This window comes from Leopardus geoffroyi, chromosome A1 (assembly GCF_018350155.1).
Source record: "Leopardus geoffroyi isolate Oge1 chromosome A1, O.geoffroyi_Oge1_pat1.0, whole genome shotgun sequence".
Lineage (NCBI taxonomy): Eukaryota > Metazoa > Chordata > Mammalia > Carnivora > Felidae > Leopardus > Leopardus geoffroyi.
In genome coordinates this window covers 29,004,102-29,031,029 of record NC_059326.1, presented here as the reverse complement: position 1 = coordinate 29,031,029, position 26,928 = coordinate 29,004,102, and the positions used below count along the sequence as shown (strand labels likewise).

The following is a 26,928-nucleotide window of genomic DNA, read 5'->3' as shown; positions in this document are numbered from 1 at the left end:
TGTTTTCATATTAGTTTTGTTTCCCTTCCCTTATGTTCCTCTGTTTTGTCTCTTAAAGTCCTCATATGGGTGAAGTCATATGATTTTTGTCTTTCTCTGACTAATTTCACTTAGCATAATACCCTCCAGTTCCATCCACATAGTTGCAAATGGCAAGATTTCATTCTTTTTGATTGCCGAGTAATACTCCATTGTATATATACACCACATCTTCTTTATCCACTCATCTATCGATGGACATTTGGGCTCTTTCCATACTTTGGCTATTGTTGATAGTGCTGCTATAAACATGGGGGTGCATGTGTCCCTTCGAAACAGCACACCTGTATCCCTTGGATAAATGCCTAGTAGTGCAATTGCTGGGTCGTAGGGTAGTTCTATTTTTAGTTTTTTGAGGAACCCCCATACTGTTTTCCAGAGTGGCTGCACCAGTGTGCATTCCCATACTTTATTTTTTTAATTAAAAAACATTTTTTAATGTTTATTTATTTTTGAGAAAGAGAGAGAGAGAGAGAGAGAGAGAGAGAGAGAACACGAGAGGGGGAAGGGGCAGAGAGAGAGAAGGAAACACAGAATCCAAAGCAGGCTCCAGGCTTGGAGCAATCAGCACAGAGCCCTACATGGGGCTCAAACTCATGGACCATGAGATCATGACCTGGGCTGAAGTTAGATGCTTAACCAACTGAGCCACCCAGGTGCCCTTCTGCTTTTCTACTTTAGTGTATGACATGTATTTTTAAAATTTAGGAACTACCTTTCTATTTCTCTATCTCACAATGCACATGAGAAAACTAGAGCTGAGTGTGGGGTGCAGCATTTGAATGGAATCTGGAAAGAAGTTTGGGACCTGAAGCAACCCCATAACTGGAGCAAGGTGGTTCTAACTATTGGGGTTTGCTCCCCAATTCCCTTCTCCCCTTCCACGTCCCTCTAAGAATTTTTGTGATTCTGATGTGAAAGTTAGAATAGATATTAGGGTATCTGGGCAATTGGGGCATCTGGAAAGAAAATTCTGAGTGTGGGCCTCGGGCAAAAGATTTTCAGGGATATTTGGAATACTACTGAGGGACAAAATGCTTTAGAATCACTGCTTTCTATTCACCAACTGCCCATCAATCAACAGCTATCTTTTGAGCACCAACCATGTGCAAAACATGACTCTAGGTATTGTAGGGGAATGCACTTATTTCTTTTCATGTCTATTTCTTTTTAACTGTTGAGCTCTTTGAGGCCATATCTTTTTCATCTTCAAATTTTAGTATCTGTGAGTGTGCCTGGTGTGTTTATGGCAAAAATGCAATCATGTTGGGGCAATAAGAAGCTCTCCTTTCCCATGTGGGCTACATTCTTTTGCAAACAAGCTGCTTGGAAGCTGGAATGCATTTTCCCGCCTCCCCCCCTGCGCCCCTCATAGCCACCATGTGATAAATGGTGGTTAGCCCAAGCTGGCTGACCAAAAAGCCCATACAGTAACCAAAACCATTGTATTTAAAATGAAAAGAAGTGGAAGAATTTCTGTTGAAATAATTTTTATGCAATGATAGGGAGCCAGGAGAGAAGCTGGGTTATTTGCAGAAGATCAGTTCCATTTTGGATGTGCTGAAATTATGCATCCAGGGAGGTATCAGAGTAGAAATGTATTTCATGGAGTCAGAGATGTGGCTGTGCCCGCCCAGGAGGGACACATGACTGCCAAGGGCAAATGCAGAGACAGAGAAGAGCAGAGGAACCCTTCACCTGAACTTTGAGGAGTATCCTCTTTGGTGGGTGGAAGAAGGACACAGAGCTGAGTGGGGAAGACAGGGGAGACAGCACTTGCCAAAGCAGGATAAGCGGATGGCCCTGGGGAATCTGTGTGCAGGGTCTCCGGAAGTGGTTGTGCAAGTGTGCTGAATCACACTAATGTCAGCCATCCCAGAGAATGGGGACTAGTGACCTCTGGGCCTCAGAATCAACAGACACCTTTGTGGGGACAAGGTTAGTGAAAAGTCTGTGGGATAAAAAGTGAAATGAAACAGCATCTAGAGGGGTGTTGCGGGGGAGGTGTCTGGGCATGTTACAGGTGGCAGAGAGGAGGCAGTCGGGAAGGAGATCGTGGTCAGAGTGTCTAGTCTGGAGAAGGAAGGAGGACACTCCTTTTTCTGAGACTGAAAATGAGCAGAAAGAATGGGAATGGACAGAGATAAGTGTGTAATTGGAAGGGACAAGTGTACAAATGAAGGCCAATGTAAGATGCCTAAATATTTAAAACCTGTAAATCAGGATATAAATTGTTAAATAAAATATATTCTGTCCTCCTTTGATAAGTAAATACAGATTACAATGACCTGGAGAGCCAGGAGTCCTTGAAGTTCTGTGCAAGAACAGAATGGTGTGGGCAGCACCGGCCCCTGGCTTGCTATAGTCGGCTCTGTCCCATTTCCATGAGGCGCCTCACATACATATGTATGGACACCCGGCCATCATATTCCTTCCTACAGTTGCCCCTTGGCCATACCTCAGACCTGGGTGTTTACACCATTGGCCAGTCTGCCCTATGAAGATGGGCATAAGAAAGGGGACCACATAGGAAGCAGGCTTGGGGGGTCATCAGAGGTTTCTTGGGGAGCCCAGAAACTGGGAACATGATCCAGAAACTGGCTTTAACCAAGTATACCCCCTTGGCCCCATAGGCTCTTTACCTCATGGGAGGGACATGGTTAGGGGAGGACCAGAGTGAGATCTTGGGTGTGGTTTTCAGATTTTTTAATTTATGCAAAAGATGATACAAAAGAATTGTAAGGGAAATTTACCAATACAATAAAAAGGCTTGATAATAAATGCTTTTTAAGAGGATGTAATAAATTCCATATGTGAAAAAAAATCTCCTTGGATAGTTTGTTATCCATCTAATGAAAAGGTAACAGAATTTGAACCCTAAAAGCTGTACAGCTCTTGCCAATGGCAACTAGTAAAGTACTGGCTTCAGTAGATGTCTAAGGTCACCCACGTGTTCAGTGCTGGGGCGGGTATGGAGAAAGCCTGTCGGATTCCTCCATGAAGCATGCTCGAGGCCCTATCATGTCTCAGTTGACAATGGTCACGGCAGAAAATATTTTAAGCCAAGAATAAAGTTCTCCTGAGAAGGTGCCAGGCAGACTGCTTTCGTTATGGGGCTGGTGAAGTAATCTGTTAAACAGGATCTTACACAGGAGGGGATAAGATCAGTTCCTTGAAACAGAAGTAGGTTTCTCCTTTTCGGCTGAGGCAAGAGGGCTATAAATGTATTAAGCTTTTTCCTTCCCTTTAACTGGAGATGTAAATTCTTACTAATCAGATGACCATGGATGAGACTATATGAATACGTCTTTGACCATATGGTCTGCTCACAGGGTTGACGTAACTGGTTACTGTGAGGAAAAAAGTTGATTATTACACAAATAGCAGTCAAATGAGCTCTTTCTCAAAAACAGATACTGGCTGATTAAAGGCTTCGGGAACATTTTAGTTACTATCCATCTATCATTCCCTGGACTGATTTACCTACCTACCTACCAACCACTTTATTTGTCCAGGAGAACAAAACATACTATACTTTTTCATACAAGTGAGAGAAAGGTAAGTTGCCGATCTGCCTTTCTTCTCCCTCCCTTCTTCCCTTTCTTCCTTCTTCTGTTTTCTCCTTTTCCTCCTTCCTTTCTTTATTTGTAGTAAGGAAAGTTCTATTTGCAGAACGATCTGCCTTTGTCTGTGCCTGGTTAGCATTGCAGAGGCTGAGAAGACACACCTAAGGGACAGGATGAGGCTTATAAAATGGTTTGCAGGCTCTGGTTTTCATTTTCCAGACAGGCTTGGGGATTATTCTGTGCCCAAAGTAAATAAAATGCTTGAGAGGAATCCAAAGCACATCCAAGTGTGGAACATTCCCTGGTGTTACTGTAGATCAGTGTAAGCTTCCATTAAAAACAATATTTCTATGTCATAATTATCTAGTATCTGCTATCCAAGGATCCCAACACGTTTTACAGGCAGAGATTTGCTAATCCTCAAAACGGGCTGGGCTAAAGGAAAAAAGGTACATAAACTTCTTCTTTTCCATTCTCTGATACTTAATCCTACTGTTCACCCAGTCTGGTTCGTTTCTGCTGTGACCACCGTCAAATCAGACTTGACAGGGTCTCAAGCATGCATCTGTGGAAGAATCACAAAGTCACTAAACAAGAGCCTCACTGTCATTACCAAACCACCTAACATTCAGATCATAACTTTTTTGAGCAGCTCAAAATTTTATGGTCACGAAAATGACCGCTTCTCACGGCCTCCCATAAGTCCTTGTGGGGTCTTGCATTGCAGCATAAACATAAATAATAAACCACAGTAGTAAGAAAAACTTTGACTAGAGGAGATCAATTTTAATACTTCTTTGCTTTGGAAACTTGTTTAAATGCCCCTTTGCTATATTTTCTTTTGAAAATCTCATTCACTTAGAGAAAGGTCTTACAAATGAAAATGAATGCTGAGTTTCAGTCTAAGACACAAAGATGTATTAGGAAATAAGAAGGCTGATTTGTGATAGGTTGCAAAGAAATGTCTGCTTAGAACAAAGAGCTATTGGTGTTTTTTTTTTTTTTTTTAACAAGTGAGATTTACGTTTAGATTTCTGTGGGGAAGGATAATCATCTGCTAGTTAGGAAAGGCTATGCTTTATTATGCATCCACATTATAACTAGGTATGAGACAATTGTCTGAGGCTATTTCTGAAGACTGATGATGTGTGAAATTTTAATCTTCTACAAATCCAAGTACACCATTCTAAGGTGGCACCACTGACAGTGGGAAGATGAATATGTGATCAAAAGGGTCAAGGGAAGTGCCAACAGAACCCCTAAGGTGTTAGTGAGCCGATAAGTTATAGTAGTAGCTAACCTTTCTTTGTATCTTAGAAGTCAACGTAAAAAGAATACTGTTCTGGGGCACCTAGGTAGCTCAGTTGGTGAAGTAGCCAACTCTTGACTTCGGCTCAGGTCACGATCCCATGGCTCGGTTCAAGAGTTCGAGCCCTGAGTTGTGCTCTGTGATGACTGCATGGAGCCTGCTTAGGATTCTTTCTCTCCCCCTCTCTTTTGCTCTCTCTCAAAATACATAAACTTAACAAAAAAATAATGTTCTGAAGGTCAAGGATTCTAGGCTTAGCTCTGATATTAACAACCTCTTTGACCTAGCACAAGTCACTTAACTTTTGTAAATCTTGTTTCTATCTTGTAAATAATGCTGGTTTAAATGACCTCTAACATTATATGCTTAGAAGTCACTTAACCTCTCTGGCAAATAGGAATAATCTCTGTTTTATCTAACCTCGCAGGGTCACTGAAAGTATAGGACAATACATTTAATGAGTATAATGTCAATGTTTGTACAGTTCTTCATGTCTCAACTCATCTTGATTTTCTTCACAAGCTTTGTGGTGGGAATTATTTACCTCTTTTTACAAATGAAGAAATTAATGCTTGGAGAGGTCAACAGCCTTTCCTAAGCTCAGAGATGTAGTGGAAGCCAAACCCAGGTGCTCTGATTCTGTAGAGAAATAATCATTCCCTATCCCCCTCCTCAGTCTCTTTGGCCAGTACTTCCATAGCAACAACTGGGTCAATTCTGAATTCTTGTTTCACTGTGAATGGATTCAGAGAACTCTGTACCCCTTTCTTGGGTCTTATCTCCATGTACCAAGAAGAGTTTATTCAAAGCCTAAGCCTGATAAGATAAATGGTTTCCATTTCTAAATGTGTGAAACATTCCTGAGGCATGGGGAAAAGGTTAATTACAGACACAGAGCTAAGTTTTTGATAGAAGGAATCTTCCCAGCAGGTGCTAGTTTTGTGAATCATATCTTTTCACATCCTTCTGAGAATTAACCCAGCCTTTCTGACCAAGATATCTTTGAGAAAAGTTATGCCTACTATACCTCACTTGGACGATGAAGTGCTAAGGGAAGGAAAAGATAGAGTCTTTTATGTAAATGGTACATTTGCTTCTGAATTACAGCATTGCAAAAATACTGACTGGGCAGAAGTAAAATGGTTGCAAAAAAACGGGGATAAAACATCAACTTCTTAAGAAAGGGCCCGGAAGTAGGAGTCAGAAGTCCTTTTTTTTTTTTTTTTTTTTTTTTTTTTACAGTGTAGCTGTGTGCCCTTGAGCAAAGCATGTTACCTCTCTGGATCCTGATTTTTCTCATCTGTAAAACAAAGAAGTTGGTGAAAATAATTGCCAAGACCATTCCTGCTCCTAAGTTTCTATGAAAAGTCAATGGTGAAACAGACTGGAAAAGTCCGCTTCACTTCTCATAGGAAAATCTGTGCCTTGCTTTCTCTTGTCAAAGGAATGAATCACCTAAATCTACCTGAGGATTGATGAAGTCTTTTCTAAAATGAAAGCTCTCAGAGTCTACAAGAAATAACAATCCAGTACTGGCTCTAGTGAAGGTCTTTCTCCAATGGAAACACTGCACAAAAGCCCAGATTATGAAACATCACACGAAAGTAATATAAATGGAATTGTTTTGGTTTAATTGGAGATGGAAGGGGAAAGGGTAAAAAGTCCTGTCTGCTTGTCATCAAACCCCCAACACCCTTCAAACATTCCTTGTTCCACTGTTAGGAAACCATGGCCTTAAAATAGGAGTTATTCTCCACCAAAAAAAAAAAAAAAAAAAAAAAAAAAAAAAAAAAAAAAAAAAAAAAAGAAAGAAAAAATTGAGCACTACTTTTCAAAGTCCCATTTCTCAAAAACTAAATAAATCTGTCTCTTTTCTGGACTCGCCACTTGAGTGTTCAGTGGAGAGACAGTCACCTAACTCTTGATGTTATGGAGTGCTTTGAAGAAAAAAAATAAAGGCATGAAGAGCTTTTGAAAAGGAGGTCTACTTTAGGGTTTTAGTAAAACATTCCCATGGGCTTGCAGAAATCACAAGGAACAAACAAGAAAGCATGAGATAAAGGAAAAAATGTTTCTTGACTGAAATAAAACGGTTCGCACAACAGTTACCATTCCACTTTTCACTCCCGTGTTTCAGTGCTCTGTGAACATTAAAAATTTTGCTGCTTATAAGACTAGAGGAGTTTATGATGATTATTAGCAAATAATGTCACTTTCATCTTAAGAGACCAGACTATATATGCTGTTTCTGAGAATAACTGAATTCTATTGGTAGACCAATTATGAGAAACTTTAAAAACTCCAGATGGCTTTGAAATGTGTCCTGCCACTGAATTACCTTTTCTTCTCAGTAATTCTTACTCAAGGGTCCCTGTGGTTTGGCATGGCTCATGCTAGGATGGAACAGAAAGTGGAGGCTGACTCCAAATGAGCCTCCTGGACCTGGACTGTAATGACCCAGAGCCTGGGAGCTGAGCCCAAGCCAAACAAGATACGACACAGATGCCAAAAGAGAGGTTTCGGGGAAGAGTCCAGATCACTGGGCCAGGTCGGTGGCTTCTGAAGGTTTCAAAGCAAATATAGACTAGACACCTTTGCAAAGGAGGGATCCAACTGCAAGAAGACCATGCTAGAAGCCATCTGGAACTGCGGAGCAGGAAGTCTCTGAGCACATTGCCGAATTCCTAAAGATACCACATGCGATGCCATCCTGGGCTACGGAATATAAATTTTTCACTAGGAACTCCTAAAACTGTCATTTGTTCATGCATCATTTTATGTTTGCTGAGAAAATTACATACTTTCATTAGTTATTCCTAGTCCTTATGCGTCTCTCACAAATGGGAAAATGAAAGCACAGATAGAGTGAGTTGGACGTGACCAGATGGTGTACAGATACAGAACACAGCGAATGGAATGCTGCCATTTGATGTACATGCATCAAATATCTCTGAGAAGACACCACAAAAAAGTCCACACCGGAGGGGTAAGTGGGAGCTGAGAGGGGTCAGAGGTTTACATAGAGGGCTTCACTTTTGCTCCTTTTTGAACCTTCTACACATTTACCCCAACGTATTTAATTAAACGCTCTCACAGAATGTCAGGTGGCTCCACCCCACTTTTTTCATACACTCTACAAAGGAGGCTGGAGAGACCCCAGCAGAGACTGGGTGGCCAGTGGCCACTCTAAACTTAGACATGTTGGCAGGGGTGGTGAGAAGATTATACAAAGTTTCCAGTGCACCCAGTGCAGGGGAGAAGCTGTCGGGAGTTCTGGAAACATAGGGAATGTTGGGATAAGGTAAGTGGCACCATGAGGAAATAGCCAGGTGAATCCAGAATAAAGGACGTTCTGCAGAACAACTGTTCTGAACTCTCAAGAGCAAGCATCAGGACAAGCAAAGATGGTAGTGGCAGTGGATGTGACGTGGCCGCTCTGGGTGAAAAGAGGCCAACAAGACATTACAACCAAAAATGAAGTGTGGATTTTGGATCCTGGATTGTAGGGGGGTGGGTACCAATTAGAAAAGACACTTACTGTGGTAAGCACTGAGTAATACATGGAGCTGTTGAATCATTATATTGTACGCCTGGAACCAATATAACCCTGTATGTTAATTACTTCATTTAAAAAAAGACACCTTTGAGATAGTTGGGAAAAGTGAATTTGGACTGGACACTAGAAGATATGAAATTACTGATAATATTTTTAGATGTGATAATGGTATTGAGGTTGTGCTAGAGAATGTCCTAACTGTTAGGAGAAGCATAATAAAATATTTAGAAGTAAAGCATTATGATTTATTTTTAAATGATTTAGAAGAAGGAAGACAGTATATATTTAGAGAGAAACATAAAGCAAACAAGGGAAAATATTAACATTTGGCGAATCTAAGTAGAGGCATATGGGTGTTCATTTTACTTCTCTTTCAACTTTTCTGTAGGTTTCAATTTTTTGAGAATAAAAAAGTTGGGATAAAAAGGGGAAAATTTAAAAACAAATCAAGGGGCGCCTGGGTGGCGCAGTCGGTTAAGCGTCCGACTTCAGCCAGGTCACGATCTCGCGGTCTGTGAGTTCGAGCCCCGCGTCGGGCTCTGGGCTGATGGCTCAGAGCCTGGAGCCTGTTTCCGATTCTGTGTCTCCCTCTCTCTCTGCCCCTCCCCCGTTCATGCTCTGTCTCTCTCTGTCCCAAAAATAAATAAACATTGAAAAAAAAAATTAAAAAAAAAAAATAAATAAAAACAAATCAAAATACCAAAAGGGAAAAACAAACAGGAGAGGAGTCCTGTCTCCAACAGCCTTCTGACTTTGGGAAAAGTCCTTAATGTTCCTGGGTCTCAGTTTCCTGTCTGAGGACTGGGGAGACTGAGTAGTGACTTGTGAATTCTGAAGTCCATGGACATGGTAATGAATTTGCAGGAGCAGGACTCCTATCCTCTCCCCATCTCCTGTCCCTCCCCAGCCCTCGAGATACTCGCCCAAATGCCATTTTTCCTCACAGAGCTTGTTTTGTGAAATCTTGATGTCTTTTCTTGGAAAGATTTTAATGCAGTGGAGACTTTCTATGCTCTTAAAAAAGTTCTAAAGGAACTATAGTGAAAGTAGGGAGTATGTTTAGAAGTACAAGAAAATGCACAAAATCCATTTTCATAAAAGTGCTATTAAGAATCTAATAGCATAGGGGCGCCTGGGTGGCTCAGTCAGTAGAGTGTCCGACTTAGGCTCAGGTCATGATCTCGTATTCATGGGTTCAAGCCCTGCATCAGGCTCTGTGCTGACAGCTCAGAGCCTGGAGCCTGCTTCTTCAGATTCTGTGTCTCCTTCTCTCTCTGCCCCTCCCCTGCTTGTGCTCTGTCTCTCAAAAAATAAAATAAAATATTAAAAAAATTAAGAATCTAATAGCATAAAAAAACAATAAAGATACTCCAAACCTTGAATAAAGCTTATCTTATCTTGGTGTCTTGCTATAATTTCTTGCTCTAAATATTGGCTGGATTTGTTAGTCATATATTACCATGGTTATCTTCTCAATATATCTGTGGTTTTACTAATAAAGACTGAGGAAATTATTTACACTATTGTGGGAATTCGAGACTATGAGCAAAATATGCGCTGAAGTGGGGTGTCTGGAGATGAGCATGCTTTCTATGTGCCTCTGTTACTGCACATCTCTCATTGAATGTTCTATCAGAATTGGTACTTTTTATGTGTCTCCCTCACTAGGCTATAAACTCAAGGATGGCAGGGAACTCTGTACCTAGCAGAGTACTATCCTCTTAGCAAGTGCTCAATTTATGTTTGTAATTTTATTAAAATCCACTTATATGGCCACAATTGGGTTATAACTGTCAATTAGAAACAAAACAAAACAACAGCTTGTGAAATGCTGATTTTCCTGATATTGTTTCTTTTTGGTGTGACATGTCCAGTCTCATTAATGTTGTCCCAAATGCCAGCCTTTTAACAGTGAGAACTGGAGAAATACCAATCTCTCTGTGCATTCCGCTGTATGAGATGAAATGAAATATTCAACACGCTTCCTGATAGTCACATCATCCACTTGCAGGCTGTTGGAATGGTTCTCAGATTTCCGTATTAGCTTTGCCACCTTCTACCTTCTGTCTAATTCTTTACACAGTCCTGGGGAGCTGAGTCAACCAATTTCTTGGTTAGCTCCTAAAAATGTTCCTAAAAACTTAGAAGAAGTAGTCTCACCTATTGGAGCGGTTCTGTTCTCAAAGGCATAAAAATCCTCTAACTGGAAATTTTATTCTAGATAATATGAGTATGTATACCAATTTTAATAGTGATATGTTGGTTACCATCTATAATGGATCACAATTTCCATATAACTCAAAAGAAGCTAAGGAACGCTGACCTTCAAGACTCACAAAAGAGGCAGATGGGCTGATCCAAATATTAGTAGAACCCAAGGGTTTCAAAACATTCAATGAGACTTATGCTGATGTGATGGATAGATGTTTAACCATCCGCTGGTCATCCATGGTCCAAGTGATTTAGGAATTATACTCAAACTCCTACTAGACAAGATCTAAAATATTTTAAAATAAATATTTCCCAGAGACCCATAAAACATAAAAAAACAAAAATTAAAACGAAGACACACTTACATCTGAAGGGAGGGAGGGTCAGGGGAAGGAAAAGGCTGAATACTAGTGCACAAGCCACAGGACATAAAGCTGCCAGAGTGGTCTTTGATTTTTGGCTTTCACCTTTCTGGCAACGGAAACCAAGAGGGAATCTTGAACAGTTCCATGGTTTTCACTAATCACAACCCTGTTCTTCATTCTGGGAGGGAAACAAAGCTGCTCCCTACTGTGAAAGTCTACATCCTATTTGTATTTGTATCCTGAACTTGTACAGAGCCTGGCAACCCACAGCACTCCCTGACCAAAGCCGCCTTTTCCTACCACTTAATTCTAAAAGGAATCTCTCACACAGAGCTTCACGCAAGGGACCCTGGGAGAGTTGGAGCTCAAAAACGGGCTTGAAGTAAACGCAATGATAGGTTACATTGATCTATTGCTTGCTGTGCATTCCGGCACAGATCTTTAAAGTAAAAAGATAATAGAGACCGTAATACACAGATAGTAATCCTCTACGTGGGATGTCAAGCTAAATAATGATCTACGATTGCCTATTTCCGAAGGACATGTTGGATCCTGAATATGATCTAGAATACCTATGGATAGACTGAGTACCCTCTATACATGTCTGCACATATACCATTTCTGCCCCCTGCACTTTTGATAATAATTACCCAGCACGTGACTGTGTTATTTGCTCTAGTAAAGGGCCAGAAGTGCAGGTGCTCCTGTGGCCGATTAAGAGTGGACCGATGGGCAACTTGGGCAGTCACATGGCTCTAGGGGATCCCCTTTCCACACTCAGGCCTCTGAAGGAGGGTGCAGCAAAATGGACACAGTTGGAACGGGCAACTGCATTTCTTCCAGGGTTGCTGTCTTCATTCCCAGTGGGGGGTCATCTATTACTGTTTAATCTTCGCCCACATGGAAAGGGAAAGCAAGGCTGAGAATAGTGCTCTTTGAGGGTGTCCTCAACCCTTGGGAAGGCTGTCTGCTCGGTGATGGGGAAGAATGGGCTGTGGAGGAAACTGGGATGAGGATGGCAGTTCTAGAAATTTGTGGAAGAGATCTGTGGTATTTCTAAAAAAAATTTTTTTAACGCTTATTTATTTTTGAGACAGAGAGAGACAGAGCATGAACAGGGGAGGGGCAGAGAGAGACGGAGACATAGAATCTGAAACAGGCTCCAGGCTCTGAGCAGTCAGCACAGAGCCCGACGCGGGGCTCAAACTCATAGACTGTGAGATCATGACCTGAGCCGAAGTCAGACGCTTAACCGACCGAGCCACCCAGGTGCCCCGATCTGTGGTATTTCTAAATGTCTGCTTATTGCCCCTAACATTATGGCTAACATCACACACTGGCAAAGTGCAGTGCTTTCTTCTGATAATGGGTTCTTTGAATTCTGGTATTATCGTTTTCTGATGGTTAGGGCAGAGGAAACAAAAGGCTCTCTTCCTCTGTGCTGATAAGTGAGCTGATGAGGAGATGAAGATTTTTGTTCACTCCGGTGGAGCCTGCATCCCCCTTTCCATCACCGTGCCCTAACCCGGAGTGACCCTTGGGCATAAGTGGTCAGTGACGCCCCTCATCATCCTCAGTTCATGCCATACCTTGAACTTCTCTTCGTAGTTCTCGAAGGCTTCCATGACCATACACACGGCCTCCATTGAACGCTCCAGCCGGCCATCCACCCCGTTAAAGCGGTACATGCTGCCAGACACATCCACCACCAGGCGCAGGCGTTTGGGTTTCTGTTGGGGGCTGCCCAGCTGAGGGAGGAACAACAGAAAAGCCTCGCGAACCAGGAAACCACCCCTGGTTGGAGTTCTGAGGGTCCCACACCGGCCCCGGCGTGCCGGCCACGAGGCAGGCAGATCAGCTGGAGGCTGGGTGTGGCTCGAGGCTGTGCTGGCAGGTGGAAAGGACTGTATTTCAGTAGATGGAATTTCACATTTGTGCTGGGGCCATATGGGAGAGATTTTCCTTTAGAATATGGGCCTTCCAAGGCCTAACCTAGTCTAGTAAAACTGCCTTGCTGAGGCTGTTATTCTTAAAAATAATAATCTGGAAAGATACAAACCCCAACATGTCATTTTCATGTCATGCCTCGGAGTCAGTTACACTAGCAAGATTGAGTTGTTTTGGAAGGCCACGTTGATTCTGCTAGTGCCTTTTATGTAGTGTCCTGCAAATCATTTTCCACATAGCCTGTGAGAAATGTTAGATTCCTAAAACAAGGTTCTGTGAGAGGGCGTCTGGCAAAGAACAGAGGGAATAGATTTCATCAGTGTCTTTTGTCATTACAAGCTTTCAGTTTCTGCTTCCTTCCAGTCGCTGCATTTCTACTTCTCTTTCCTTTTCTTGGCAGTTAAAGCATGTAAGTGGCATCTCACTGCTATTTAGCAACAACTGTCAATTAAAACATAAAGCTCCTTTAAGTTTCAGTTTGATTGTGGACTCATGCCTGCCAATTTGCAGAATTAAAAACAAAAGTACGTTTGTCGGTTTTACTTATAGGAAAAAAGGAAGAAGAAAAGTTCCAGATTATTCTGTTGTTATATGCTTGCTGTCAGGTATGAAGGCTAATGAGCAGAATTAGTAATTTCAAAAAGATTGTGTGGGTATTGGAGTGCAGTGATTTCAGACAGAATTCAGTATATTTCTTAAAAACTTGTGTCTGCCTAAATTAAGAACAGAGCCACATATGATTCCATGACCACTCACAATTCAGATATATCTAAACACATTTGTTGACCGCAATGAGTCAGTATAGAAAGTAGTTGTTGACTCATGCCAATGACACAGAAGTGAGTACTGCCCAAATTACCAAAAGATCCTCTCTGAATAAACATTTAAATGGAGTAAGTGACTACTTTTCCCCACCAGTCACTGCACCCCCAGCTCTCAGTGGCTACTCAGCAATTTTGGTTATTCAGGAATACAGGAAGTCACGGGGCCCTCCAAGAGACTCAGTATTTCAACTGCTGCCATTTTTTTTTTTTTTTTTTGCCATGGGACTGAAAATATTTTAATATTATGGCTGTCTAAAGCTTTCCATGCTACAATTGGAATTATTTAAGAGAGAATTTCTTATTTTCTAAAATTTTCTTCAGTTTTGGGATGGGCACAGATCTTTGAAGTAACAGGATAGCAGAAAACCACCAAGAGTGTTCCAGGGCTTTTACTCGCACAGTCCTCCAGGATTCATGGACACTGAGTGTCTTCAGTTTCCCCTCCCCCCAGAGGCACCCTGCTCTGTGTCCTGGGAGCTGATCTGCAGGGACAAGCATCAGCCTCTTGCTCAGCTGCAAGCTTCTGGTGGATTCTGCTGGTGGGAGGCCCTGGCAGGAGACCAGGTTGCCATATTCAGGGTTTATGGTGTTTTGATAAAGATGGCAACTCTGGAAAGCATTTGTCTGTAAAGAAGACTGAACTTTACCTGAGGCTACTAGTTCACCATTACTTACTTGTGGTTCCAGCTCACCCCGGCGTTTGTAGATGGCTTTTTCTCCAGTGAGCCCATCGATGATCTTGGCATCATCTAGTTCCCCCGTAGCTTGGTGTCTTAGCCACTGTCTTTCTTTACCTTTAGCCTACAACGACACGCACACGCACAACTCCTTATTTTAATTACTTCTGCAGGGTACGTGACACATTTTCTGCATGATAAACAGGAAACACACACAGGATCTTTTTAAATAAGTGATGGTTCTGCACGGACACAGTTTCACAAATGGACTGGTCTCCGCTCTGCTGACAAAGAATGCCTTCTGTGTAGATTTTGTCAATTTTAATTGTTTTAACACATGGAATGATAAAATGAACTCAACGCACATACGAATGGGAAAGCAGTATGCAAATGGGCCTCTGGAGAGATGTGCAAAATCCAGAAATGTAGTAGTGGTGATGCATTTCTTAAGCATTTTCTGTCACGGTACACCTAGCAGATTTCTTAGGTAACAAAGTAATCAGCTTGAACTTGTTAACAATGACTGCAAGCACAGAGAAAATGTGATCTTCAGAACTCTTCCTTTTAGAAGAGAAGTTGATACTTGAGCTCTCTGTGACTTAGCGTGCAAGTGGAAACAGCTGAAAACAATAGTTTATGAACATGTTGTGTCCCCCATGTCTCCCTGATCAGAAATCTTCTGAATTGCTTTCCCAAAGGTATTTCCACATAATACTTTCCCACAATAACTTATAACTATGCCAGGTGGACCGAGAAGGTAGTTAAACAATAAAGAATGACAATATCCCAATCAAGACATAGATAGGTTTATTACAGCCAAGGACTTTATTTACATTAAGAAGTGGGAAGAATACCAAAAAAAAAAAAAAAAAAAAAAAAAAAATCGAACTACCCTATGACCCAGCAATTGCACTACTAGGTATTTATCTAAGGGATATAGGTGTGCTGTTTAGAAGGGGCACATGCACCCCAATGTTTATAGCAATGCTATCGACAATAGCCAAAGTATGGAAGGAGCCCAAATGTCCATCGACAGATGAATGGATAAAGAAGACGTGCTGTGTGTGTGTGTGTGTGTGCGTGTGTGTGTATACACACACATATACACAATGGAGTATTACTCAGCAATCAAAAAGAATGAAATCTTGTCATTTGCAACTATGTGGATGGAACTAGAGGGTAATATGCTAAGTGAAATTAGTGAGAGAAAGACAAATATCATATGACTTCACTCATGAGGACTTTAAGATACAAAATAGATGAACATAAGAGAAGGGAAGAAAAAAATAATACAAAAGCAGGGAGGGGGACAAAACAGAAGAGACTCATAAATATGGAGAACAAACTGAGGGTTACTGGAGGGGCTGTGGGAGGGGGAATGGGCTAAATGGGTAAGGGGCATTAAGGAACCTACTCCTAAAATCCTTTTTGCACTATATGCTAACTAACTTGGGTGTAAATTAAAAAAATAAGTAAATGAAAAAAAAAAAGAAGTGGGAAGAATATCTGAAATATTTTTATGTGTGCAAATGAGAGTAGTAGTTAAGATCATGTGCTCTGGAGTCAGATAGCCTGGTTCCGACCCTCCCTTCCCCATGCTCAGATATCTGACCTCAAGCAAGTTACTTAGCCTGTCTGCATGTCAGTGTCCTCGGCTCTAAAATAAAGATAACACTAGTTCCTACTTTGAGTGATTGTGAAGAGTAAATGAGATACTACATGGAATTGGTTGAGAAAGAGCCTGGCAATCTATGTCAGCTGGTATCATCATCATCATCGCCATTATCATCAAGTGAGACACGTTAGGGACAACTAAGTGCACGTTAACTTAAGCATACTTCCATCACGGTTTCATTGGGAGTGCCTGTATGACAGTACTGTCATTGAAAATACAAAGCCAAGCTTTAGGCAGACTTCTTTAGGCATAGACCAACCACCACACAAAGAAGCTCCACACAGTTTTACTCTAGGCAGGGCTATATAATATTAATTTCTTGTTCCTGATACCCTTGCTGCAAACAAGGGCAAAATTCCCTCATTTGAATACAAATATATTAATGTGAATGTGAAACAAAGAGAGAGAAAGTCCTAAGCAGCATAAAGTCACCACCATTTGGTGGGCAGTTAATTCCAGGAATTCTCTTACATGTGCCCCTCGGGACTATGTTTTTTTTCTAATGTGTGTTCTTGGTAAGAATCCCATGATCTTATAGGAAAATGGGATTCCTTGGAGTATAGTTCAACGTGCTCATGCAACTCTGTGAGATACACAGCTATAGGTGGTAGGAGGAAGGGGTGAACGGAGTCTTCTAGAATCCTTTCCCACTGGGCTATGAATCAGACAGACAAGTTTGACCACACAGTGCTATCCTTCTCAGGCTCCCTCCCCTGCAACAGTGATTGGGACCTGGCTTCTATTTTCCCTTCCCCATCATTCCTGATGTCTGGAGTAGGATCATTCCTCAGGTTTCCAGGATACTTCATGCTGGGAAATGCGTTTGGGGGTGAGCACTGAGGTGCCTTTCAATTCTGAGATTCTATGATTCTTGGAGATGCCAAACTGCAGAGCACTGGCTTCTAATGCTTTTCATAGATGAGGACAGGCTTTCACAGACCAGTCTATACTGGGGAAATAAGCACTGCAAAAAATACTAGAGAATGTGGGAGAATACTTAGCTGTCATCAAAGTGACATGGAGGTTGTATTCTAGAGCTGGGTTAAGAGGAATATGGGATTACAACAGAAACAAGATTATGTGGCAAGTAATGTAACAGCTGTGCCACTGTTATCATTAGTCTTGATTTTCAAACTTTCATCAATACATTGACAAGGCAATGACATTGAAGAAGTTCAAGGGAACCTGTTACATTTCCAGTGATATGTAACTCAATTAAGTACAATATAGAACTCTCAACTTAACCAAATAGCATATCAAGTATACCAAATATCACAGTTTTTGATAAGGCTAAAAGTTACATGTCAACCCTAAAGGAATCAAAGAGGTTCAGATAATGAGCATAGGTTATTAAAAAAGTAAAAAAAAAACCCATTGTGTCACTTCTTAGCTCATCGTTGTTTTACTTTCTTCATTCTTATCACTGTTTACAAATGTATTATTATCTCTTTATCTCTATTAGCTCTCTGCTCCATTAGAAAGTAAGGTGTATGGGATAAGAGCCCTTATGTAACTGCAGCATCTAGAGCAGTGCTTGCTTGATACATAGTTGGTGTTCAATAAAAATTTACTGACAGAAAGTTACCACTAAGAAACGTTAAAGTGATAAGCATATGATATAAAAGCATGTCTATACAGTATTATCTCCATTGTGTATGCATGTACATTATATACATGCAAAGAAAAATATGCAGGAGAAAACAAAACATTAATAGCCATGGCTATTTTGGGGTTGTGAAGTTATGGATGATAACTGTTTTCTTTAATTTCTTTTATTTTTTTTAATGTTTATTTTTGAGAGAGAGAAAGAGAGAGAGAGAGAGGAGCAGGGAGGGGCAGAGAGAGAGGGAGACACAGAATCTGAAGCAGGCTCCAGGCTCCGAGCTGTCAGCACAGAGTGTGATGTGGGGCTGGAACTCATGGACTGTGAGATCATGACCTGAGCTGAAGTTGGACGCTTAACCTACTGAGCCACCCAGGCGCCCCTTTTAATTTCTGTATTTTCTAATTTTCATATAATGAACTCATGAGTTTTATAATCTGAAATAAGCAAAAATGAGTTCCTTTTTTGTCAAAAGTTTTAAAACAATTCCTTTATATTTTAATGAAATATTATCTTTGAGACCAGTTTGCAAGTTACGGAAAGGCTTCTCAAACTTTAATGTGCATACAAATAACTTACAGATCTTGACCAAATGCAATTAAAATTTTTTAAAAATGTTTTATTTAATTTTAGAGAGAGAGACAGAGTGTGAGCAGGGGCGGGGCAGAGAGAGGGGGAGACACAGAATCTGAAGCAGGCTCCAGGCTCTGAGCTGTCCACGCAGAGCCTGACATGGGGCTTGAACTCATGGACTGTGGGATCATGACCTGAGCTGAAGTCGGATGCTTAACCGACTGAGCCACCCAGGAGCCCCACAAAATGCAATTTTTGATTCAGTAGGTTTTGTTAAATAACTGGTCCAACATCACTGCAGAATTTTTTTGCTAATAATTAATAAAAATGATAAAAAGGGGTCCATTTTAGGAGATCTATTAATGCCCTTGGTAGGGAGGCTACAGAATTATAAAATGCTTACTTTTCTCTTAGAATATTATGTTTGTCTGCTGTGTCTGGATTCAGCATCATGTAAGCACCTAGGGATTTTAGGTCTTAATTTTCTTATGCCGATGTTGCTTCTTTCCCTATATATGATTATCATCCTGTAATGTGCTCTCTAGCTTGAAGACTATTTCCATTATGTGTGCCAATGGAAGGAAAAAAAAAACTTAGTAAAATTTGGGGTGAGAGTGAGGGAAGGAATATGCCTTTTCCAATTAATATGCTATCCCTTTCTTCTTTTTTGGGGTCAGCTTTTATTTTTTTTAAGTTTATTTTGAGAGAGAGAGAGAAAGAGAGAGAGAGAGAGAAGGGCCAGAGAGAGGGAGACAGAAAGAGAATCCCAAGCAGGCTCTGCACTGTCACCAGGGAGCCCAATGCAGGGTTCGGACTCACAAATCACGAGATCATGACCTGAGCTGAAATCAAGAGTCAGTCGCTTAACCAACTGAGCTACCCAGGTGCCCTGGGGTCAGCTTTTAAAATTTAATTATAACACACTTTTAGTAAAGTATAGGATTCTTAAATGTAGAGCTCAATGAACTTTAAAAGTGAACACGGGAGCCTGGGTGGCTCAGTTGGTTAAGTGTCTGACTCTTGATTTTGGTTCAGGCCATGATCTTATGGTTTGTGAGTTCGAGCCCCGCATCGGGCTCTGTGCTGATGGCACAGAGCCTGCTTGGGATTCTGTCTCTTCCTCTCTCTCTCTCTCTGCCCCCACCCTGCTTGTACACGCCTTCTCATTCTTTCTCTCTCTCACTCTCAAAATACATAAAATATACATTACAAAATAAAAGTGAACACCCCATGTAACCACCTGTATGTCCACAGCCCCCCAGGGCTCCTTCTGGAATTTATTTTCCTCCTGCCAAAGGTGACCTCCTATTCTGACTTCTATCAGCATGGATTAGGTTTGTCTGGCTTTGGACTTCATAAAAATGGAATCACACAGTAGGTGTTCTTTTCTGTCTGGCTTCTCTGGCTCAACATAACTCCTGTGAGGTTCCCTATGTAGCTGTGGAGTAGCCCTTTATTCTCTCTCACTGCTCTAATGATATTCACTCCTATGATTTAGTCGTAATTTATCCATTCTACAATGGCACTGTTTCCAGTTTGGGGCTATTACAAAGCGCCAGGAGTGTTCCTGAACATGTCTTTGGAGCAGATGTGTGTGTATTTCTGTTGGGTAGGAATCCTGGATACATTGAGCTGTCGTAGATACTGCTAAACAGTTTTCTAAGGTGTTTTTTCCAATTTACATCCCCATGGGCAGTGTATAAGCAAGTCTCATTTGCTTATACCCTCACCAACACTTGACACTGGTGGCTTTTTAAAAAAGATTTTTAGCCATTCTGGTGGGTATATAGTATACTCCCTTCCTTTTTATCTGTGGAAAAACAAATTTTGGTTCTGCGTGTCATTGGTATTTTTAAGGAACATGAACCAGTAGTTTCTGATTTTGAGAAGTGAAAATATGTGCTAGCCTTTTGATCCAGAACTACTGGGCACAAAGACATGTTTATAATAGTAGCACTATTCATTAGTTTTCAAGTCTAGAACTTGCCGATAAATATGGGCAGATAATTTATTATCTGTCATCTAGCCAGCCCACCAATATCTGGAAATTCAAAACAGGAAGAGGCCCGTCAGAATGGATACTCTTGGAAGCAAGGGGCAAATGCGGGAGCACTTGAAAAACTTACTGTGGGATGGAACAGAAATATTTATTATTATAGACTGTGTATTGTATCTCAGCGAGATACATCCTTAACAAGTAAGTTCCTATTGCATTTAAATATATGCTTTCATTTATAACAAAGGGCCAAACATGATCTTTACTGTATATTCCTATTGCAAATATTCTTATAAATATGTCCATCTGTTTTGTATTATGCAATACATCCAAACTAATGAGAACTTATTATACATAAAGCTATGTTTCCCTAGTAAAAATATATGTTACAGGCTTTCTAGAAAAAAAACCATAGTTTTATTATGTTCATGTAAGGGACGTTTAAGACTAATTGAAATGCTCAGAGGATGACGTATTCTGGTTAATTCATTTTCTGGGAAAAAAACTGGTTAACCAGAAAGCACACACACACTCATCTGTAGCAGTGAGGACATTAGGAGGAATACACTTGACAAAAACCAGTTATCTTGTGGTTTGTGACACTCGATCTTGTGATTTTGGCACTGAAAGTATTCTGATTAATCTTAAGTCTTCACTTATCTGGGTTACGGTTACTCAAGGCTTCCTTTACTTATAAACTCTACAAGTAAGTCAGTTTTCTCTTATTCCTTCAAAATTTAATGAAGAGATTAGAAAGATTTAAGTAGCAGTTTTTGTAGAAAGCACATACATTCTATAGAATAAAGCATAGAGATATTCACCAATAAATATCGTGTCAATGAATAAATGTAATGGGTGTTTGAGGATACGTGCCTGGGAACGATGATTCTTTTATTAAACATTATTAGCTCCCATTATTTTTAACATTTAGTCATGTTCCACCAAGATATACTTTTTATGTTATTAATCTGCACAATTAAAAAAAATAACATGCTGGATTGAGGTAAATTTTTCTACAGTATTTATAAAATGACAAATTATAAATGAATGGAAACAATAAAAAATTTTCTCTGTGGTTCTCAGTATTTTGACATAGCAAAAAATATTTTCCTAAATACCTGTTAGGCTGCTGCCTGCTCTAAATGGTGGAAACAGTGTTGCCCAGACAAGAGAAGATGCAGACCTTCCTTTTTAAGGAGTCCCCTCCTGGTTCTTGAAGGGACATCTCATGGCAAGGTTAACTAGTGATTCATGTACTTAACAAAGACGACCTTCGTTAGAAGAGTCTGTTCTCTTGGATGCCGATGTGGAACTAAACTATGACTTTGAGTCACCACTTACCGTCATTTTATAATTTGTTTTTATGAATAAAGAAACTGGGACCTACACACGTCAGTGTGCATGTACAGAGGCGATATAAACTTAACGGTTCAAAACTGAGCCCCAGATCCAGCCCCCTGCTTTCCCCAAGTCCTCACCTCAGTGAAAGGCAGCAGGTAGCCCCAGTCTTTGGGCTGTTCGGGCCACAGGACGACAGGCATCTTTGCTTCCTCTTTCTTTCATAGCTCATGCCTAGTGGGCCGGCCAACCCCCGTGGCTTCCTGTGTACCCACCGTCTCTTCCCGTGGCCGGGCCTATTTCCAGTGCAAACACCTTTCTCTCTCCCCTGGACTGCTGCCATAGCCTCTTCCCTGGCCTCCCTGCCTCCTTGACTCTCTCCTGGCCCCCATGGTCCTCTCTCAACACAGGAATCAGAAGAATCTTTGGAAAAAACACATTGTAGGGGCGCCTGGGTAGCTCAGTCGGTTAAGCGTCCGACTTCAGCTCAGGTCATGCTCTCGCGGTTTGTCAGTTCAAGCCTGGCGTCGGGCTCTGTGCTGATGGCTCAGAGCCTGGAGCCTGTTTCAGATTCTGTGTCTCCCTCTCTCTCTGACCCTCCCCCGTTCATGCTCTGTCTCTCTCTGTCTCAAAAATAAATAAAGGTTAAAAAAAAAAAATTAAAAAAAAAAAAAAAAAAGAAAAACACATTGTAATTTGCAGGCAACACATAAAAAAAAAAATCCCGGCATGATTAAATTTTTTAAAAGCCCAACTGAACTTCTCTTTCTCTAGTTATTTTCAGGAATGAAGTAGTATTTGTCTCTGTTGCACATAGTACAAATGATCACACTTTTCGCTTACTTCTGTCCCTCATCTGTAACAACTTCTTGATTGTTGTTTCATTTTTGAGGTACCATGAGAATTTAGGCCCTGCTTATTACTATTATCATTAAATTCACTTTTTAATATTGTGCATCTTTTTCAAAGCACTATTCTTGATATTTGAGTTTTCTTTGAAATGCATTTTCCACAATTATTTAGAACTGATTCTGTGTTTAACTGAATTCTGAGGTTCATTGCTAGTCCTTCTACGCCATGAATTTCCCATTCTTAAAGAATTCGGATTCTCTTCTTAATTGGCTGGAATATTTATACATATGTGCTTAAATACGTATGTGTGTGTACATGTGTGTATATATATTTACCTCAAAATCATTTTCAAAAAGAGTACTTAAGTACTTAAGTCTCTCGATATTTGAAAATGTCTATCTCTTTGTACTTTGGCTGAGTATAGCATTCTCAGGTCACAACTTTCCCTTGTCCCCCAATCTTGCAAACATTCTGACAACTAATGTAAGATTAATTTATCTTTAATAATAGCTTGTTTTTTGTCTGCTGGTATTCTTTTAGGATATTTTCTTTGTTTCTGAGATGTTAACGTTCCATGAAGCTGTAAAAAGGCACTTACCTCTTTTCATTATTTTTGCCTGGTACTCAGTGAAGTTGTTTTCATCCATAGATTTAGGCCGGTCTTTAGCTCAGTGCAGTTTATGTTGTTGTTGTTGTTGTTACTTTGATTATTGCTTATGTGTTCCTTTTGGTCCTCTTTGGGAATATCATTGGCTCATACAGCGTGTATTTACTGCACAACTTCTACGTGCCAGGGTTCTACGTTTGGGGATGGATCATGGCTCTGTGTGTTAGCTCTCTGCTCTGTTTTTATTGATCAGCTTTTTTTGTTTTTTATCTCTTTATTTCCTCTACAGTCTGGAATAACAATTCCAAGTTTCCACTCATGTTAGTACTTAGACGTAGGACTGGATTGAGTCTGTTCCTTCTACTTTTAATGTAGATTTCACTTTTGGCATTGCATTTTTAGTTTTTAAAATAATCTTTCCTTATTGCATTCAACTCCCTTATTATTTCTGCTTGCTTCTTAGCCAGACCCTTTTAAATCTACGTCTCATTTCACATACTTCAAGTTTCTTTGAATTGTGAGAACACAAAGCAGATGTTTTCTAAAAACCCAGTGTTTTCTGAAGAAAATATTCTAGCCCAGTGGCACCTTCTGCCTTTACATCTTGGATGCTTGTTACTCTGTCTCAGTGCAGAATCATTTCATAGATCCCACGTCATTTCATTTTTGGGTGTTCCTATTCTTGAATGATGAGATGGCCCCACAAAACTGTTTAGGAACAGACTGGATAGACTCTCCTTTCTTGTATTCACTTACCATTTTGTTATTATTAGAGTTCTCCTTGAAGATTTTGAACTGGTGTCCGTAGTGGAACTAAATCTATTTACTACTTAGCTCAGGAACTCAGTAGGGAAGGAGTTGGAACTGTGGACAGTCACAGCATGAGAACTTCATCTCCACATCATTTCTTACTGTTTGGCAAGGCCATCGCAATGGGGCCACTTGGCATTTGTTTCATCTTGTCTTCAAGCCAAGTATAAGCTAAGGCTGGGCTGGCCCCTTTCCCGGTGTTATTCCCCTTCCAGCTTTCTGTTTGTCGTAGCCACTGCATAAAATCTAGATCTCCCCAGCCCCACTGCTCCCAGTGTTGCTACTTTCAACCGCTTCTGCTTGGCAGTGACAAAATGGAGGTCAAGTGATCTGCTTCCCACCAGCTTTAGGGCTCTCGCGTCTACTCTCCACCTCGCCAAGTAAGGGATGTCAGTTTGATTCTGTTGGGTTTCATGCACTTCCTTCCTAGTAATGCCATTCCTTAGGGAGGTTTTTGAGTTGTTGCTAGTGCTACCATTCACAAGGGCTCATCACAATCCGTTTAGCAAATATTCTTCAAAGCTTCTTGCACGTCACTAGCACTCTTCCCTAATTTCTGCTGTCATATGGTTTTTCACTGTTTACAGCTTTTTGTTATTTTAACATTTTCATGGTCATCCGGTGAAGACTCAGTTAGATGCCTGTGCTCAAGTAGCCTAGAAGTCAGGACTGTATTTGATGGCTGCACTTTGTCCATGTTGTCCCCTAGTGGCTATGGATGCCTTGTGCTGAGTGACGAGCCGTTAGGGTGCTAAGAAGAGTAACTGGCATCTTACTGTTCTCCCCAACATGCAGATGTTCCTTGACATGCTGTTTCCACCTTTCCTCTCTCTGCTCTGTAGACTCAAGCTTAGTCAACACACCTTCTCTCTTGGCGTGGGCTGTTGCTCTACACAGATGATGATAAGAATGCAGATGTAGATATGCATGTGGATATGCAACACTATCTGGTCCTCACCTTGCTCCTGAACTCCAGATTCACATCTTCAACTCTTCAAATCTCACGCTTGACATTTTTACGTAGGAGTCCCAGTAGTGAGAGAAACATGATAACATCCAAAGCAAACATCTGCTTTCTCCACAAGCCTCTCCTCTTCCTGGCTTCCTTATTTCTGGCCTCTAGGGCTTGAAAACCTCACTGTTCCCCTTACCTCACATTCGATCAGTCACTGTCTTCTTACCTACCTTCTTGTCCAGCCTCCAAACTGTCCCACCCTTTCTATTTTTCACTTTGATTGCCCTGGTTCGGGTTCTTATCACTTGTCACCTGGATAACTGAAGTAATTTTAATAATTTGGTTTCCAGGTTCCCCCACCTCTCTCTTTTCTTTCTCTGACACTTTCTTTTTCCATGGCTTTGAAGCCTCCTAAAGAAGATGTAACTAACTATACCACTCCCTTTCTCAGTCATGTTCACACTCTTCACTGCTTATAGAATTCAGTTAGCATGGTGCTCTAGGCCCTTGGGGGTTCACCTTCTCCTTCATTTTCTCTCCCACTACCCCCAGCCTCATCCCCAAACTCTGAGCTCTAGTCTCTAGGCAGTTTGTCACTCTCCAAATAGCCTTGTATTCAAGGCTTGTTCCTCTGCTCATAGATTCCTTCTGTCCAGCCCGGAGCTATGCAAACTGCCTTTGGTGAGTAAACGCTTGTTACTGGTCCATGATGAAATCAGTAACAGAAATGAACAGTAAGCATTTAAAAACTTGTACGGCAATTTGAAAAAGTGCTTTCATGCTTGCTGAATCTCATATTAAGTAATATGGGTTTGTATCTTGTATGCTAATTTTTACATCTTTTTTTTTTCAGTAGTTCATTTCTGTTTTATTTTATAAAAGCCTCAGCCCATGATTGATGAAAAATACTTGGCCTCTCTCCACAGGAGGTTTGAGAAGCTCTGGTCAAGGCTGTCCTTCCATGCCAATCCTTAGAAGAGTTACCAATTAAAACCATGCTCATCCTTCATGGTCCAGCTCAAATGGCACTTCCTCTGAGTTTTCCCTAACTGTGCAGCCTAGAAATTGCACACACATTTGTCTACATAACACAGCACTTTATTTAAAACACTGCTGTGGCATTCACCATATTGCGTCTTCTATTATAACTACACATGTATCTTCTTTCCTAGGTCAGTCACTGAAGGCAAGAACCCTTAGGCAAAAGAGATATCCAATAAATGTCTACTGGATGAAATACAGTTATTATCAACTAAATAAAAGGAATGGGGAAATGCTTTCCATTCTTTAGATATGAGCGAAGTGGGTGCTCAGAATAGAGTCTAAATTCCTTGCCTGGCACCTACCTGCCTCTTAGCCCCAAGTCTCTGTATGCGTTTTAGGCTGAATGGAATCCTGCTCATACTGGAGACCAGCCCTCAGCATACCCCTGAGACTGCACAGTGTCATGCTTTTGTCTATGCCATATTCTCTGCTGGGGCATTTTTCACTTTCCTTTAACTGGTTAATACTTGTGTATCCTTCAAGAGCCAGCTCATGTGTCCTTTCATGAAGAATCCATCCTGGAATCTCTTTTCTCTGGGCTTCCACTGCATTCTACGCATCTGTCTACCAAGACACCATATTCAACTGAAACCATGTGTTCAGGTACCTGTCTTTCCCACTCCTCAAAACTACAGCCCTCTTGAGTACAAGGACAGAATCCTATGAATCTTTTTGCCCTCAGTGCCAAGCACAGTGCATGCCAAATGTTAATGTTCATTTTGAACTACTAAAGGAAAAAAAAAGGAACATAATTGTTGGTTCACGGAGATATCATGCTAGCGAAAGCAGTCAGGGAAAGGCTAATTTCATTCAGCCTGAGAATGAAATTAGCCTGATTGTAGATCAGCAAAACACTGGAGAGAAGATATGATTAAAATCAGTGGCTTCTTGTGGAATGGGTATTTTCTTTTGTTAGGGAATGCTGGAATCAAGAGATTCAGATTCTGAACCAAGTATAATTGAATTTATTATAAATTCTAT

General features: G+C 40.9%; 1 protein-coding gene across 1 annotated transcript in view; it reads right to left on the bottom strand.

Moving 5' to 3' along the window:
• Positions 1 to 26,928, bottom strand: part of VWA8 (von Willebrand factor A domain containing 8) — a 366,738-nt gene that overhangs the window by 7,195 nt on the left and 332,615 nt on the right. Inside the window, exons 41-42 of the mRNA XM_045477746.1 lie at positions 14,493 to 14,618; positions 12,636 to 12,794 (exon numbers count right to left, since the gene is read on the bottom strand). Of these exons, the coding sequence (XP_045333702.1) occupies positions 12,636 to 12,794; positions 14,493 to 14,618 (285 nt within the window). The remainder of the gene's footprint in view (positions 1 to 12,635; positions 12,795 to 14,492; positions 14,619 to 26,928) is intronic.